Here is a 17,339-nt window from a genome sequence, read left to right on the forward strand (position 1 = left end):
CCTTGAGAAAGTCCAAGGACAATGCTCAGGCCCTGAGCTCAAGCCCAGGACTGGCAAAAAAAATAAAAGATTCCAGAATGTTCCAGGATGGATAACCCCAAATTACGAAATAATGGTCTGGGTAAGTGTTAAGGATCCGGGCTGCCTGCACGGTGAGTGGAGCTCAGCAAAAGCTGCATCTCACGGTGCCCGCGGCAGAACGTGAAAGCAAGCCTGAGACAAGTGCAGAGCCCTGCTCGAAAAAGCAGAGCGATGCCGGACCCCGGGCCTCAGCCCCAGCCCGGCCACGGCCGCGTGCGCTCCCGGCTGGAGCGCCGGGGTCCGAGGGTCGGGATCCGGGGTCCGAGGGTCGGGATCCAGGGCCCGGAGCTCCGGACGGGAGCGCACGCGAGTGTGGCCGGGCTGGGCCAGGGGCCGGGGCCCGGGATCTCGAGTCCGGGGACCCGGAGCCCAGGCCCCTCGGAGTGGGGCGGATCGCCTGGCCGACCTTCCCCTCGTCCTCCCGGGGGGAAGGGACCCCGCCGGGATCCGGGGTCTGCAGTCCGGGGACCCGGAGCCCAGGCCCCTCGGAGTGGGGCGGATCGCCAGGCCGACCTTCCCCTCGTCCTCCCGGGGGGAAGGGACCCCGCCGGGATCCGGGGTCTGCAGTCCGGGGACCCGGAGCCCAGGCCCCTCGGAGTGGGGCGGATCGCCAGGCCGACCTTCCCCTCGTCCTCCCGGGGGGAAGGGACCCCGCCGGGATCCGGGGTCTGCAGTTCGGGGACCCGGAGCCCCGGCCCCTCGGGGGGATCCCAGCGCTTCTCCGGGAGCCGGGACAGGTGGGCGGATCCTGGGGGGCTGGGCATCCACCCGGCACAGCCACGCCCCCCAGCCCGGACGAGGAGCCGGGGGCGCGCCGGCCGGGTCCTTGAACTCCGCTCGGTTACTCTTAAACCCGCCAGCGCCGCGGATGGAGCCCGCGGAGGCCGCGCCGCCCCGGGCGGAAGGCCGGAACCCAGGGTTTAGGGAAGGTCGGCAAATCCCGGAGATGCAGCGGAGCGTCTAAAGGAAGTGGAGCCTCCGAAGGGGTTAGAGGAGTGGACGGGCGTGCTAGGGAGCGTCTGCAAAGACCGTGCAGGGGAGCTAGGGATCGTCTAAACGGGGAAGCGTATGTAAGGGATGGTCTACAAAGACCCCCACAAGAAAAAGGCTTCCACAGGCTAAACACAGAGGGTGACTATGGAGACTCAAGTCTCCATCTGTGACGCAGAGCCGTCTGCCCTGTGGGCCAGGTCCACCGAGTTCAAGGCCACAAAGTCTTAAGTGATCCAAAGCAAACTGTAGGCTCTGGCTAAAATACTTCCTCGCCTCGCAGCCATCATGCTGCCCTAGCTAGGAAGCTGACAGTTCCGCTTAGTTCACCCTCCGGGGACGAGCTCTTTCTCCGGCCCGCAAGTCCTTCCCGCACTTCCTCCCGCCCACCTGTCAATCAGTGGGCTCAGCTATCCAGTCAGAGGGCTAAGGGGGCGGGACCACCAGCAGCGCCGCGTGACGTCGCCAGCCCGCCGGCCCGGAAGCCGGGAGATGAGTGACGACGAGGCTCGTGACGGAGGAGTGGTTATGGTTGGCCGCGGCTGAAGCGGCAGTCGGTGTAAACAAGGCCTTGCGCCCTTACGCGTCCTGAAACCGCTCTTGGCTGGTGGGTAACTGTAGGGGGAGGTGCCTATCAGCTTCCTCTTTCCTTGTGTACACACTCCCGGCACCCCACGTGGGCGTGAGGCAAAGGAGTGGGTGTTAGGCCAAATTCTAGCGTCATTGGCTGTCGCTAATGCCGGCACTCTCAAGAAAACACTCTGATTGGCTGAGAGGGGGGCGTAGGGGGTCTCTGAGTCCTGAGGCTTCTGATTGGTTAGCCGAGATTAGCTATGAGACGCTTTCTTTCTGGAGAGGTTTTGATTGGTGGGCCAGAGGGGTTACCTGGGAATCCACCCCCTCAGGGGACTTTGATAGGTGAGTTTCAGGTTGGAAACTGAGAAATTCCTAATTGAAGGATTCTTATTGGTAAACTAGGGTTGCGCTTTCTCCCTTTCTGCTTTCTTTCCTTCTACGGGATTGAGAAAGGTTTGTGTTCCTGGAGTCTTGGGAGTTGTCATAGGCTAAAGAGAAGGAATCGTCGTCCCTAGGAAGGGTCATCCCTCACCCTAAGGATGACTACTACTCCATTTCAGGAGACCCTGTATTTCTAGAGCAGGCTTTACTTTCACCAAACTCAAGGAGGTGACAGGAAAAGCCCTTGCACAGGACTTAAGCATGCTGTGACCAGAAGATGGGATCCCGGAACAGCAGCAGCGCAGGATCCGGGTCTGGAGACCCCTCCGAGGCCTTGTCCCGAAGAGGGGCTGGCCTGCGGCGGAGTGAGGAAGAAGAGGAGGAGGATGAAGATGTGGATCTGGCCCAGGTACTGGCCTATCTCCTCCGCAGGTAACTTACCCTCTGGAGTGACACTACGGGGTTCCACCACGGTCCCCTGATCTCAACTCCAAGCAGGAAAATTACAGAGGGTAGGAAATATAATCCCAGGAAGTAAACTTTAGGATTATTGTGTTTGCAAAATGCCTTTCCCTACTTAACACCATGGCACTCATCACCATACTCAGAGTGGTTCTTACCTAGGGCTGATCACCAGCAGGACCCCCTCTTGTACTTTGGAAGCTGCTCAGGGAGCCTTTCTGGCTATAACTACACAAATGTAACTTATTGTCTAAGTAAGTGAAAGAAAAGGAAAGCGAGGGCCCTCATAGAAGAGATGTGAGAGGTAAAGACAAAAGTTGGGGAAGGGGTGTTAAAGCACATGATATGTGATATGAGGCTGGCTGGATTTACTTGAAAAACAAGTTCAAAATGATCTACTTATATCCTTGTTAGTGAGAAAAGAATGCTTTGGAGGGAGTGACCACTAAAGGTGCAGCTGCCTTTGTTTCTTTGATTATGGCTCCTTGGAAAGAAGATGAGCCTTAAGATCCCTTCAGAATATTGTGTTCAATGCTGTATTCCTCCAGGAGAGTTTCCGACATAAATATTCTCAGAATTTTTAACTCTTTGGCTTAGTGGTAGAGAATGTTACCCAGAATGTATAAGGTCCTGAGTTCAGTCCCAGCACTACCAAACTGGGGAGGGAGTGGAAGAGGGCAGAATTTTTAGCTCTTTTGGAACTCAACTTAGTAGGTTATAGGTTAGTCTCTGCTGCATGTTGGAGTCCTATACTTTTGCTCTAAGAGTAGAAGTCCTACTGTGTCTTTTAGAAGATTGTAAATAGCACCAGATAAGCCTCTACATTTAGTTGACTTGGGGGAAGGGGTCCCCTCCTTTATAATGGGGATCTCTCCACAGAGGACAAGTGAGGTTGGTGCAGGGAGGAGGTGCGGCAAACTTACAACTCATTCAGGCCCTCTCGGACTCGGAGGAAGAGCATGACAGTGCCTGGGATGGTCGTCTCGGGGATCGATACAACCCACCCGGTAAGAGGAAAGACTTTCACTAGACATCCCCATATTGAAGAAGATAAAATCATTTCACGTATGAGAAAGAGAGACCCGGCAGCCTTTGTACATTCAACCTCATTGGTTGGGCTTGAACACAATGTGTTCAACACAATTGTCTTGTGGGCATGGAAGACCTTCTTTTTGGTACTCACAGTGGATAAAACTTCTTTTGGTACTCACAGTGGATGCAACCCCAGACACCCGGGAGTTGGAGTGTAATGAGATCAAGACACAGGTGGAACTGGCCACAGGGTGCCTGGGACTTAGGCGGGGAGCCAAAGAACGCAGCTTTCCTCGAATGTTACACCAGGTAAGCCTCTCCACCTTCAGCCAGTCTGCAGCAGGCTGGCTGAGGTACTCAGAAGTCCTGCCAGTCCCCAAGGAAAAGGAAGGAAACTTCCCAGGGAAGCCTCAAGGGCTAGACAGCCTGCTTCAGAGGGCTGTGGGACCTCCGTTTCTGAGCAAAGAACAATATCCTTGGAGGAGGAGGTCTGACTGAAGCAACCCTCTCTTTCTGCTGGCAATATCTCCAATCCCTTCCATTTAGAGAGAACGGGGCCTCTGCCACCAGGGAAGCTTCTCCCTTGGAGAACAGTCTCAAATGATGTCTCAGTGAGTATGGGGTTTGGTTGAGAAACTCTAAGGGCCAGATAGATTTCATATTTTAAATGTTAAAGGTGGGTAGATGTGAAAGAATCCTCTGTGGTACTAAGGTTAAGTTAAAGGGGGTTAAGTTTTGAGAGTGAACAAGTGGAAAAGCAGTAATTTTGGGAGATGATGGAATGTTTAAAAGACAATTACACACAAAGCCAAAAAGGAATGTACTGATGTTCTGCTAATTGGGATTCTTCTCATCCTGAGCTCCCCTGACCCTCCCCTTCCCTTTGTTTCCCAGCTTCTTGCCCAATGATCTGGGCTTCATTGATACCTACTCCCAGAAGGCTTTCTGTGGCATCTACAGCAAGGATGGTCAAATCTTCATGTCTGCTTGCCAAGGTACCATACCCTGGTCCTAGAAACTACCCTTCTGTAAAACAAGGAACATTTCCCTTGATATAGACTAGAATGCCCCAAACCCTGGGACCCCAAACCCTAGATTAAAGATGCTTCCTGTACATACAAGAAGCATGGTAAAGGCAGACTCCACAGATGTGCTAAATGACCTAGGTTTAGGAAACCTACCTCATAATTCTCTCTGATCCCTGTTTATACAGACCAGACAATCCGACTATATGACTGCCGGTATGGTCGCTTCCATAAATTCAAGAGCATTAAGGCCCGGGATGTAGGCTGGAGTGTTCTGGATGTGGCCTTCACCCCTGATGGAAACCACTTCCTCTACTCTAGCTGGTCTGATTACAGTGAGTATGCATCAGATTCTCCAGCCTGGGACTTGAGACAAACCTTCATGCCTTACCCTGGGAAAATCAATTTTAAGATGTCCTTTGTTCAGTTTTTGTTGTTATTCAGTGGGGGGGATACAGTGGGGGGAATGTTGAAAATGGGCCTTATGCTCTGTAGCCCAGACTTGTCTCAAACTCATAATCATGTTTCCACCACCCAAGGACTGAGATTATAGGCATGTGCCACCAGACCTGGCCTATTCTCCTAGTTTCATTTCCACTCTTTGTCCCCTATCCATGGAAGATTTTTTTTGTCTCTTCTTTTAGTTCATATCTGCAACATCTATGGCGAAGGAGACACACACACTGCCCTGGATCTGAGGTATTGGCTTCCTTTTCTTGTCATAGTTATAGAAACTTTTTTTTTTTTGGTCGGTCAAGGGACTTAAACTCTGGGCCTGAGCATTGTCCCTGAGCTCCGCAGCTCAAGGCTACTGCCCTACCCCTTGAGCCATAGCGCCACTTCCGATTTTCTCTTGGTTAATTGGAGATAAGAATTTCACTGTCTTTAGTGCCTGGGCTGGCTTTGAACCCCAATCCACAGATCACAGCCTCCTGAGTAGCTAGGATTACAGGCGTGAGCCACTGGTGCCTTACTAGAAACTTTTTTTTTTTTTTTTTTTGCCAGTCCTGGGCTTGAGCTCAGGGTCTGAGCACTGTCCTTGGACTTTCTCAAGGCTAGAGCTCTACCACTTAAGCCTCAGCACCACTTCCGGCTTTTTCTATATATGTGGTACCAAGGAATCGAACCCGGGTCTTCATGCATGCTAGGCAAGCACTTTAACCACTAGGCCAAACTCCCGGCCCTTACCAGAAACTTTTTTTTTTTTTTTTTTGCCAGTCCTGGGCTTGAGCTCAGGGCCTGAACACTGTCCTTGGACTTTCTCAAGGCTAGAGCTCTACCACTTGAGCCTCAGCACCACTTCTGGCTTTTTTCTATGTATGTGGTACCGAGGAATCGAACCCGGGTCTTCGTGCATGCTAGGCAAGCACTTTAACCACTAGGCCAAACTCCAGCCCATTACCAGAAACTTTTAAAGCAACGCTCTCCAGGAGCAAACTTCTTAAACTGGAACTCCCACTTTGAGGGAAAAGTACACTGGTTGGGTTTCTGTGTGAATCCTGGGAGTTCCTGCCTATTCTGTTAGCCAGAAGACCAGGGTAAAAGAAGGTTTTAGGATTGCTTCTGGGTTCTTTCTCACTGAGGTGATTCATGTTGTAGCATGTGCCAGCCGGACTTGTTTACTCTCTTCTTTTTAATCCTCATCAGCTTCTCTGTAAGTTAATGAAAGCTTGAAAGGACATCACTTAACACAGCTCCCTCTTTGCTGTCCTCAGGCCAGATGAGCGTCGCTTTGCTGTCTTCTCCATTGCAGTCTCCTCTGATGGACGAGAAGTACTAGGAGGGTGAGTGTGGAAAATATCTCCTCCATTAATTAAGTAGGAGTTCTGCTAGAGATCAGCTCTGTTATTCAGATACTATACTGCCAGCTGTAGAGAACAACTAGACTTCTCCAAGGTCAAGGTTTACAAGCTGCTTCACCTAGCCTAATTGGCTAGAAGTTGAAAATGCAATAATTTTCTTAATGTCGTGTTGGGTGAGTGCACAGATGGCTGTTACTTACCATTATCTCAGGAGGAGGTAACTCATATCAAGCCTTCTTTAAAGAAAAAAGCCAACTCCTCTCCCACTTCCTGTGCAAAAATAGACAGATGTGGCTGGGTGCTGGTGGCACACAATGTAATCTTAGCTTCTCAGGAGACTGAGGTCTGAGGATCACAGAGAGAAGCTCACCTAGACAGAAATCTGAGAGACACTAAACTCCATTTAACAAAAACAGAGACAGAAACAGAGGTGTGGCTCAAGTGGTAGAACACCAGAAGCAGGTTAAAAAAAAAAAAACAAAACTAAGACAGGCATGGTGCCTCATGCCTGTAATCCTAGCTACTCAGAAGGCTGAGATCGCAGTTCAAAGCACTAAAGTCCATGAGACTCTTATCACCAATTAGCCACCAGAAAATGGGAAGAGGCACTGTGACTCAAGGGGTAGAGCAGTAGCCTTGAGCTGAAGATCTCAGGGACAGCACCTAGGCCCCATGACCAAAAAAAGAAACAAAAACAAAAAAAACTAAGCAAGAGCACAAGGCCCTGACTTTGTGTGTGTGTGTGTGTGTGTGTGTGTGTGTGTGTGGCACACATACAGAAGCCCCTCAGTTGGGCCTCTTAGTAAGACTCTCCAGAGCATACATAGCAAGAGTCCTCTCAGTCTTGGCTTCTGGACCCTCCTTATCTCTTCCTTACAGGGCCAATGATGGCTGTCTATATGTCTTTGATCGTGAACAAAATCGGCGTACCCTTCAGGTATTACTTCTGAGACTTAGGACCTCTGCCTCCTGGTCTTTGGCCTGTTTTAAGACTAGAAAGGAACCTTAAATATCTTGGATCCCTTGTCTCCCAGATTGAGTCTCATGAGGATGATGTGAATGCAGTGGGCTTTGCAGATATAAGTTCGCAGATCCTGTTTTCCGGGGGAGATGATGCCATCTGCAAGGTGTGGGACCGACGCACCATGCGGGAGGATGACCCCAAGCCTGTGGGTGCACTGGCCGGACACCAGGATGGCATCACCTTTATCGACAGCAAGGTGGGCAGGGAGACCAGGAGACACAGCTAGGCTTCCCAAGGTTCTTGTTGCCCAAGAGGGCATGAAAGTGGGTTAAGGTTGGAACTTGACAAGTGCCTCTCTCACCAATGGTGTGCAAGAGCTAGATTTAGTGAAAGGCTTAAGCCAGGACACATGAGCTCCTTCTGTACCTACCAATCTGTAAGGAGCAAGGCAGGGCTTTCTTTACAGGAGAAGTAAAAGAATAATCTCCTAATACAGGTTACCATAAGGGACCCACCCAGTGCCCTGGGTAAAGAATGGAAAATATATTCAGTGGTGGGATCTGAAACTGAACATCTGTGGAGTTCACTGGGGATAAAGAAAGAAACAAGTGGAGCTAGCTGTTCAGGAGGCTGATATCTGAGAATCGAGGTTTGATGCTTAGCCTGGACAGGAAAAATCTGAGAGACTCTTTTTTTTTGTTTTTTTGCCAGTCCTGGGGCTTGAACTCAGGGCCTGAGCACTGTTCTTGGGCATTCTCAAGGCTAGTGCTCTACCACTTGAGACATAACACTACTTCTGGCTTTTTCTGTGTATGTGGTACAGAGGAATCGAACCCAGGGCTTCGTACATGCTAGGCAAGCACTCTACCACTAGGCCACTCACTCAGCCCTCTGTGAGGCTCTTTTTTTTTTTTTTTTTGTGGATCATAGGGCTTGAACTCGACTTGAGCGCTGTCCCTGACCTCTTCAGCTCAAGGCTACCACCCTATCCTTGAGCCTAGCCCCACTTCTCATTTTCTAGAGGTTAATTGGAGATAAGAGTCTCCAATTAAAAAAGCCCTAGCTGGCTTTGACCCTTGATCCTCAGATCTCAGCCTTCTGAGTAGCTAGGATTACAATACAAGTGTGACCCATCTGTACCCCCCTCCCCCGCTTGTGAGACTCTTATCTCCAGTTAATCATAAAAAGCTGGAAGTGGAGCTGTGGTTCAACTGGTAGAGCACTAGCTTTGAACAGAAGAGTTCAGAGATAGCACCCAGGTCCTGAGTTCAAGCCTCAGTACTGGCAGGGGCTTGGGGGGAGAGAAGAAGAGGAGAAAGAAGCAAACTCAGCAGACTGGAGTTCTTAGAGCAAGGGAGCTAGACAAATGGGCATTGTCTACTGGCATGCACTGATGCTTCTGTCCATGTTTGGATTTAGGGTGATGCCCGATATCTCATCTCCAACTCCAAAGACCAGACCATCAAGCTTTGGGATATCCGACGCTTTTCTAGTCGGGAAGGCATGGAAGCTTCACGCCAGGCGGCCACACAACAAGACTGGGACTATCGCTGGCAGCAGGTACCCAAAAAAGGTGAGAGCAGAAGTAGGACTGAAATCTGATTGAGAGTCATCAGAGGTGGTAATTAAAATACTTAATCTCTAGTAAGGCCTGGCATGGGAGTGGATTTCTGTATTTTCAGGGAATCCCAGAACCCTTCCATCAGTCATCTTGTCTAGGCATTAACTTTATTGTAGAGCCGTAGGGGTAGCCAGCGGTTCCCAGGGTTGAAGCCTGAATAGGCAGTTTTCTTTGAGTGTTGATCTTTAATAAAGACAAGTGGTATAAGGCACACCAAAAGAAGAGTCCCTAATCTAATGCTCTCTTGTTCATCCTTCTGCAGCTTGGCGGAAGCTGAAGCTCCCTGGGGACAGCTCCTTGATGACTTACCGGGGCCACGGGGTGCTGCATACCCTCATCCGCTGCCGATTCTCCCCAACCCACAGCACAGGCCAGAAGTTCATCTACAGTGGTTGTTCCACTGGCAAAGTGGTTGGTAAGCATTAGCAGAACAGAGGCCTCAGAGGGGGCCAGAATGTTTCTCTGGCACTCCCACCTATAATCTCAGTGACTACCTTCAAAGCCCAGTGATGGCTACAAGTGAAATTCAGTTGAGCTTGGAACAGGAAAGGCTCAATGAAAACAAGAAAAGATTCTATTCATAAGCATTTTAAATTAAGTAAAAGAACATAGAATTCTAGGGAGTAAATATATTACCAAAAATACAGATGGGGCCAAGAGGATGGCCTGGTGGTAGAGTGCTTGCGTAGCATGCATGAAGCCCTGGGTTGGATTCCTCAGAACCATATATTCAGAAAAAGCCAGAAGTGATGCTGTGGCTCAAGTGGCAGAGTGCTAGCCTTGAGCAAAGTGTCCAAGGACACTGCTCAAGCCTTGGGCTCAAGCCCCAGGACTGGCCAAAAAAAAGAGAAAAAAGAAAGAAAGAAATACAACCAAGCTATAGATAAAAGAAGCTGACAGCCTGTTGCACCTGGCTAGGTACTTAAGTAGACACCCTTGTAGACAGCACCCGGGCCCAGAGTTCAAGCCCCATGACCAGGGGGGAAACAAAAAAAAAACAGTTCAGAGTCAGGGATAGTGCACAGTCCCAGAGTTCAAGTCCCAAGACCAGCAAAAAATAAAAAATAAAAATAAAAGAAATGCTGTGTTTGGGTGTAGGCTTTGCTGCCATGGAAAAGCAGAGAATTGCCTGAAAGAGGCAGTGGTGCCACTCAAAGTGATGGAACAATGGTATGACAGCCCCTGTCTCCCCTCTGCCTTTTCCTGAACAGTATATGATCTCCTCAGTGGCCACATTGTGAAGAAACTGACCAACCACAAGGCTTGTGTGCGCGATGTCAGTTGGCACCCCTTCGAGGAGAAGATTGTCAGCAGTTCGGTGAGGTTGCCAGGGCGAGTGGCCTGACAAATGTCTGGGAGTCAGGTTTGGGAGGGAGCAATATCTCTTGACTCCTGCCACCTTCTGCCTTACAGTGGGACGGGAACCTGCGTCTGTGGCAGTACCGCCAGGCTGAGTACTTCCAGGATGACATGCCAGAGTCAGAGGAATGTTCCAGTGTCCCTGCCCCAGTGTCCTCTCCCTCTGTTGCATTTTCCTCTCCCCAGTAGATCCAACCTTCAGTCCCATACAGAGTGAACCTCTCTACAGGTTCTCTGCCTTCCTCTCCCCTTTCCCTTCTGGGAAATACGTGGAGGGATCATTGGCAATGGAAGGCAAGAAATAGAAGCCAGGCTCTGGGCCCTAGCCAAGCCCTAAAGAGCTATCCTATAGGGCTGTGGTCCTCAGGCATTTATACGCACTCAGCTTGGGTCTCTATCTGGCCAGAGTCTGGCCGGGCAGTCATTATCTTGAATGTGACTCCTGTCCTCAAGAAAACTGGCCTGAATATGTTGAATCATGTTTGGATGTTAGGTGTGATCTTGAGGCCAAGATAAGAATGGACTGTCAGCCAGGCCTGCTGTGTTATGTCTTCACATCAAGAATTAGATTGGCCAGTAGGGCCAGGTATCCTGGCCTTTCTTCTGAGATCTTTAGGGGAGGACAGAGTGGGTAGAGATGTTGCCTAAGACCCTCCTGGGGTGGGGACTATGTCTTCTCTCTTGTTTGGGTCTTTGGGGTTGCATGGGTTGTGGTAGGAAAGGCAGGAGTCTTCAGGACTTTCTATGGCCCAACTCAGGGCAGGCCCTGCTTTCCCAGAGGGTCCTGATTATTAGGCTGAATGCCAGCAGCTTCAGGAAAGGGTATTGATACAGGACTCTGCCCTCTCACTGGCTTCGGCTCCCTCAATAAACTCTGTGGGAACCCGGCTCAGTGTCTGTTTCGCTCTTTTTCCTATCTGAGGTCGTTGTTGTCTCACTTCAAGAAAACAGTTTCAATAAAGCTTTCACATATGCTCCTCTGCAGAAGAAAACATCCCTTTGATACCCCCAGATAAAAGGAAGGACTGAAATCATTTAGTAACCAAGCCTTTTGACTGGTCTTTTCTCTCCAACCCCATGACATAGCAGACAGTAAACACATTTTTCTGATACTCTGGAGCTCCTCCAGTTTTCAGAAGAGGCAACCCATGAATGCAGAGCCAGAGATAACCTGCCAGGACACTGATAACTCCACACAGAACCTTAGGCCCCAGAGCATACCAAAGGTCAGGGACAGCTGGCATTCATCCCCAGCTATGACTAGAGGAAAATGCGATTTGAAAGCAGGGCATGTGCTTTCAATAGTCTTGGTAGACTTTTACAGCAAAGGATACCTATTGCACACCCAAAAAGGACTTTTTTTGTACTTTTTATTTTTGTCTAAAGCAGCGTCTTGCTGTTTTGTGTTCTTAAGACTGTTAAACTGGACTGAAGCAATTCTGACTTGGTTTCTCAAATAGTATTATCCAACATGTAGCCTCATTTGAGTAAATGTGTTTTTTTGTCAGTCCTGGGACTTGAACTCAGGGCCTGAGCACTGTCCTTGGACTTTCTCAAGACAAGAGCTCTACCACTTGAGGCACAGTATCACTTCTGGCTTTTTCTATATATGTGGTACCAAGGAATTGAACCCAGATCTTCGTGCATGCTAGGCAAGCACTCTACTACTAGGCCAAACTCCAAGCCCATATGGATAATATGATTTTATTATTATTAAGGTGTTATACTGAGGAGTTACTAATTCACAATTCAGGTAATATATACATTTGTCTTTTAAACAGTGTCACCCCTTTTTTCTCTTTCTCCCAATTGGTAATTAAAGCCCCACAGACCATTATCCCAGGAAAAGACATTTCTTTTAAGCAGAGCAGGGACTGGCACCATCCTAAATGTCTAAGAGTTCCCCACCCCATTGTGGAAGATCAACAATGACAAAGCAGCCCAGCCACCTTTGCCCTTCTAGGAAGGGGCAACCTTGACTTTCTCCCCATCCCCCAGGAGGAGGGATATCAGCTTGCTGGCGGAGGGGGAGGGGGGGCTGCTTTGTGTGGAGACCTGCCCAATTTGCCCACTAACTCCAACTAACGTGATACGTTAATTCAATCACTAGGTTGTAACCCTATTGGCTACCTGTGTGTGGCTGGAGCTGGCTGTGTCCCTCTGTGTATGTAACTATCCCATTGGCCACCTGTGTGCGGCCAGGTTCCACTACATGGGTTTTGCCCTTAAAAATCCAGTGTGAGAGTCGCTCAGAGGGTCATAGTGTCAGCTCCCGAGTCTGCACTGTGTCCCTGGCCAGTCAGTTCACCATCTACTTCTGCAATAAATTCACCTTTTTGTATGAAACTGTCTCTGTGTGATGGACTCTGGTGGGATGTGGAATCCCCTCCCCCTGACCCCATAAGTTTCCAGTGTGGTCACTGTTAGGTCCGCCTGGAAGAAATGACTTCTTCCCTTGGCTCTCTCCCCCTGCACCTTGGAAATCCCCGCCCAGCACCTGTAACCCTGGCAACTGGCATGCCTGGGGGCAGTGGGAGGTCCCTACTGAGGTATTTCCCCATGGGCTAAGATCACATCCACTTCAGTTGTGGCTATGCCCCTCCCCCTAGGTAATCTCTCACTTCCCACCATAAACTCTCTTGTTTGCTGACTCCATCTTGGGTGGCAGGAGTCTGCTCTTTCCTCACACAATAAACTCTCTTCTCCTGAACTGCATGGAGTTTCCTTTTGGCAGACCTTACAGCCACGTTATAAAAATGTCTAAGCTAGCAAGGCATTAGTGGTTTATGCCTCTAATCCTACTTATTTTGGAGGCTGAGATCTGAGTATCACAGTTCAGAACAAACAGGGAAAGACAAATCCATGAGATTTTTTTTTTTTTTTTGCTTGGTTGTGGCACTTGAAATCTTGGCTGGGTGCTGTTCCTGAGCTCTTCAGCTCACGGCTACTGCCCTACCCCTTGAGCCACAATGCTGCTTCTGGTTTTCTGGTTGTTAATTGGAGATAAGAGGCTCACAGACTTTTTTTGTGCAGGGCTGGCTTTGAACCATGATCCTCAGATCTCAGTCCTCCTGAGTAGCTAGGGTTACAGATGTGAGCCATCTTACCTGGCTAAATACATGAGCTTCTTATCTCCAAATAACCAGCTAAAAGCTGGAAGTATACAATAGATGAGTGAAACAATAGAATGTGGTATGTATACATGAATTTTACACAGCCAGTAGAAAGACTATTATGTCACTTGCAGGCAAATGAATGAACCTAGAACAAATCATGTTAGGTGAGGTAAGCCAGCTGAGAGTGACAGATGGCACATGTTTTCTTTCATGTAGATCTAAACTATAACTGGACATGATAACCTACATTGGCCCACATGAAGGAGGATTTATACCCTTAGGAGAGGAAGCAAAGGTATAACCTCTGAACATTTAAAATGCTTTTTATTGAAATGAATTTCAAAAAAGGGATACATGAGATTTTTGTTGTTCTTGGTAGCAGTGGTTGTTTGGTAGTGTTTGTATTTATTTTTTGCTTTAGGGGTTCTCTTGGGGCACTAAGGAGGGAACGGGAGAGAGCAAGGATGAATGAATTCATTCATACTATTCGGTATACACTTGGAAAATGAACTTTGTGAATTGTGGGCAGGGGTAGAATGGGGAAACTGGGGGAAAGTGAAAGAAGGGATGAAATTTTCACCAAAAGAAATGTACTCATTACCTGACTTATGAAATAGTAAGCCCTCTGTATAACTATTTAATAATAAAATTGTATGTGAGATATATATATATATATATATATTTGCCAGTCCTGGGGCTTGAACTCAGGGCCTGAGCACTGTCCTTATGCTTTCTCAAGGCTAGAGTTCTACCACTTGAGCCACAGCACCACTTCCAGCTTTTTCTATATATGTAGTACCAAGGAATTGAACTCCGGTCTTTGCGCATGCTAGGTAAGCACTCTACCACTAGGCCAAATTCCTGCCCCCCTTTTTTTTAAAATTAGTCATGAGGCATAAACTCAAGACCTGTCACTGTTCCTGAGCTCTTTTGTTCGATTCTTTGGTACCACACACATAGAAAAAAGCTGGAAGTGGTGCTGTGGCTCAAGTGGTAGGGCTCTAGCTTTGAGAAAGCCCAAGAACAGTGCTCAGGCCATGAGCTCAAGCCCAGAATTGCCCCCCTTCCCCCGCAAAAGAGCTGGAAGTAGACATGGTACTGGTGTCTCACATCTGTAATCCTAACTACTCAGGAGGCTGAGAGCTGAGGAGTGAGGTTCAAAGCACTAAAGTCTGTGAGACTCTTATCTCCAATTAACCACTAAAAAACTGGAAGTGGTGGTTGCTCAAGAGTAGAGTGGTAGTTTTGAGCTGAAGTGCTCAGGGACAACACCCAGGCCCAGAGTTGAAGTCCCATGACCAAAGGGGAAAAAAAAAAAGAAAGCTGGAAGTAGAGCTGTAGCTCACCTGGCAGAACACCGAGCTAAGAGGCCCCGAGGCCTTGTATTGGCAACAAACAAAAAACAAGGTGTAAGCTGTTGTACTAATCATATATTTAGTACTAATAATCATGAAAATTCCATCCAGAATAAAAGTTTTAGCTGGTGATGTTGGCTCACACCTGTGATGCTTCATCTCCAATATAAGCAGCAAAAGCAGAGTTGGTAGTATAGCTGAAATGATATAACACCAGCTGAGCAAACATGGGGTTTGAATTCAGAGCCTCAATACTGGGGGGAAAAAAACTTTTTTTTTTTTTTGCCAGTCCTGGCCTTGAGCTCAGGGCCTGAGCACTGTCCTTGGGCTTTCTCATGGCTAGAGCTCTACCACTTGAGCCTTAGCACCAGTTCTGGCTTTTTCTATGTATGTGGTACCGAAGAATTGAACCTGGGTCTTCATGCATGCTAGGCAAGCACTCTACCATCAGGCCAAACTCCCGGCCTGGAAAAATGTTTTAAAAAGCGGGGAGAGGGTGGCCTGGAATTTAGTCTAGTGGTAGGAAGACCCAGGTTCAATTCCTTGGTACTACATACATAGAAAGCTGGAAGCGGTGTTATGTCTCAAGTCATAGAGCTTTAGCCTTGAGAATGCCAAAGGACAGTGCTCAGGCCCTGAGTTCAAGCCAGGACTTGAAGGAAGGAAGGAAGGAAGGAAGGAAGGAAGGAAGGAAGGAAGGAAGGAAGGAAGGAAGGAAATCAGTCTTGGGGTCAGGAGTGTGGCCTTGTGGTAGGGTGCTTGCCTAGCAGGCATGAAGCCCTGAATTCAATTTCTCCATACCACATACATAGAAAAAGCTGGAAGTGGTGCTATGGCTCATACAGTAGAGTTCTAGCCTTGAGAAAGCCTAAGGACAGTGCTCAGGACCTGAGTTCAAGCCAGGACTAGCAAAAATGAAGGAAGGAGAAAGAAAGAAGGAAAGAAAGTGAAAAAGGAAGGAAGGAAAGAAAGAAGGGGCTGGGAGTTTGGCCTAGTGGTTAAAGTGCTTGCCTAGCATGCATGAAGACCTGGGTTCGATTCCTTGGTACCACATACATAGAAAAAGCCAGAAGTGGTGCTGAGGCTCAAGTGATAGAGCACTAGCCTTGAGAAAGCTCAAGGACAGTGCCCAAATCCTGAGTTCAAGCTCCAGTGTCAGGGTCTTTTGTCCCCGGTCCCTCTCGATCAGCAGGAGGGATAGGGAGAACACACCCCGACCAGGACAAGCCGAGAGAGGAGAGGACCCACTGACTGCCAGCACCCAGCCCTCCCTCGCAGGAGGACAATCAGATGCGTCAGGGAGCTCCATCAAGGTAGGAACTCTAACCCCCTTCTTGAGGAAGTCCCTCTAGCTAATATCGGGTGCCAGAGCCTATCAGCACAAAGGTGGGCAGGACAGGGAGGTCCACCTGTTTACCCTCACTCTAGGTCTCAGCAGAGAGTGGTAAAGCAATAACACATTCGTAACCAATGGCAATCAAGTCTATTCACAATCCCAATGATATAGCTCAAAGTCAGACATGGCATTCCTCGGCTCCCAGCACTCCAGTACTGGGGGAAATGTCTTAAGGCTTTATGGTCCCCAGAATACTACTTTTTGTGTGTGTAGAGGGGTCAGCCATAGGGCTTGAATTCGTAAACTGAGCACTGCCCTGAGCTTTTCCACTCAAGGCTAGCGCTCTACCACTTTGAGCCACAGCTCCACTTCAGTTTTCTGGTGGTTAATTGGTGATGAGTCCACAGACTTTCCTTCCCAGGCTGGCTTCGAACCACAACCCTCAGATTTCAGCCTCCTGAGTAGCTAGGATTATAGATGTGATCCACCAACTCCCAACTTGGAAAATATTTTAATTAATATTTAAATTATATATGTATATATAAAAACAAATGTGATCAATGATCAAGAAATGATTTTAAAATAAAAACATTGGAAGGTCTATAATCCATCTAGAGATCACAGTTTGAAGTCATTCAAATAGAAAGTTCATGAAAGTCTTATCTCCAACAAAACAAAGCTGGAAGTGGAGTTGTGATTCAAATAGTAGAGCCCTAGCCTTGAGCAAAAAAGCTCAGGGACAGCACCTAGGCTCTCAGTTCAAGTCCCAGGACCAGCGCGCGCACACACACACACACACACACACACACACACACACACACACACACACATTGTATGTGTGGAGGGTGTGGGTGCAGGAAAGAGGGAATGCCTAGTAGAGAGAATGAATGAGGGTAAACGTAGTGAAATCTGTTGAAGTTGCTTTAAAAAGAGGGTGTGGGGCCGGGAGTTTGGCCTAGTGGTTAAAGTGCTTGCCTAGCATACATGAAGACCCAGGTTCGATTCCTCAGTACCACATACATAGAAAAAAGCTGGAAGTGGTGCTGAGGCTCAAGTGGTAGAGCTCTAGCCTTGAGAAAGTCCAAGGACAGTGCTCAGGCCCTGAGCTCAAGCCCACGACTGGCAAAAAAAAAAGAGGGTGTGAATCCAGGCACCAGTGCCTCAATCCTATAATCCTAATCACAAAGTAGACTGACATCAGAGACTACAATTCAAGACTAATCAGAACAGAAAGTGCAT

At 48.6% G+C, this 17,339-nt stretch overlaps 1 protein-coding gene across 1 annotated transcript; it reads left to right on the forward strand.

The window, feature by feature from the left end:
* Positions 1–1,914: 1,914 nt before the first annotated feature.
* On the forward strand, positions 1,915–11,179 carry Dcaf11 (DDB1 and CUL4 associated factor 11). Its single transcript, XM_090345274.1, has 15 exons — positions 1,915–1,989; positions 2,281–2,437; positions 3,370–3,497; positions 3,704–3,831; positions 4,069–4,133; positions 4,417–4,517; positions 4,736–4,882; positions 5,192–5,246; positions 6,263–6,331; positions 7,229–7,286; positions 7,384–7,569; positions 8,733–8,886; positions 9,197–9,349; positions 10,146–10,252; positions 10,348–11,179. The coding sequence occupies exons 2-15, from the start codon at positions 2,415–2,417 to the stop codon at positions 10,480–10,482; spliced, it is 1,509 nt and encodes a 502-aa protein (XP_090201400.1). The 5' UTR covers positions 1,915–1,989; positions 2,281–2,414; the 3' UTR covers positions 10,483–11,179.
* Positions 11,180–17,339: the final 6,160 nt, after the last annotated feature.

Source organism: Megascapheus bottae, chromosome 14, assembly GCF_031878675.1.
Source record: "Megascapheus bottae isolate mThoBot1 chromosome 14, mThoBot2.hap1, whole genome shotgun sequence".
Classification (NCBI taxonomy): Eukaryota; Metazoa; Chordata; class Mammalia; order Rodentia; family Geomyidae; genus Megascapheus; species Megascapheus bottae.

Coding starts and splice junctions, on each gene's coding strand:
- Dcaf11 (XM_090345274.1), top strand. CDS start 2,415: ATGAAGATGTGGATCTGGCCCAG. Junction 7,287..7,383: donor AAAATCGGCGTACCCTTCAG/GTATTACTTCTG, acceptor CTTGTCTCCCAG/ATTGAGTCTCATGAGGATGA. Junction 7,570..8,732: donor TCACCTTTATCGACAGCAAG/GTGGGCAGGGAG, acceptor GTTTGGATTTAG/GGTGATGCCCGATATCTCAT.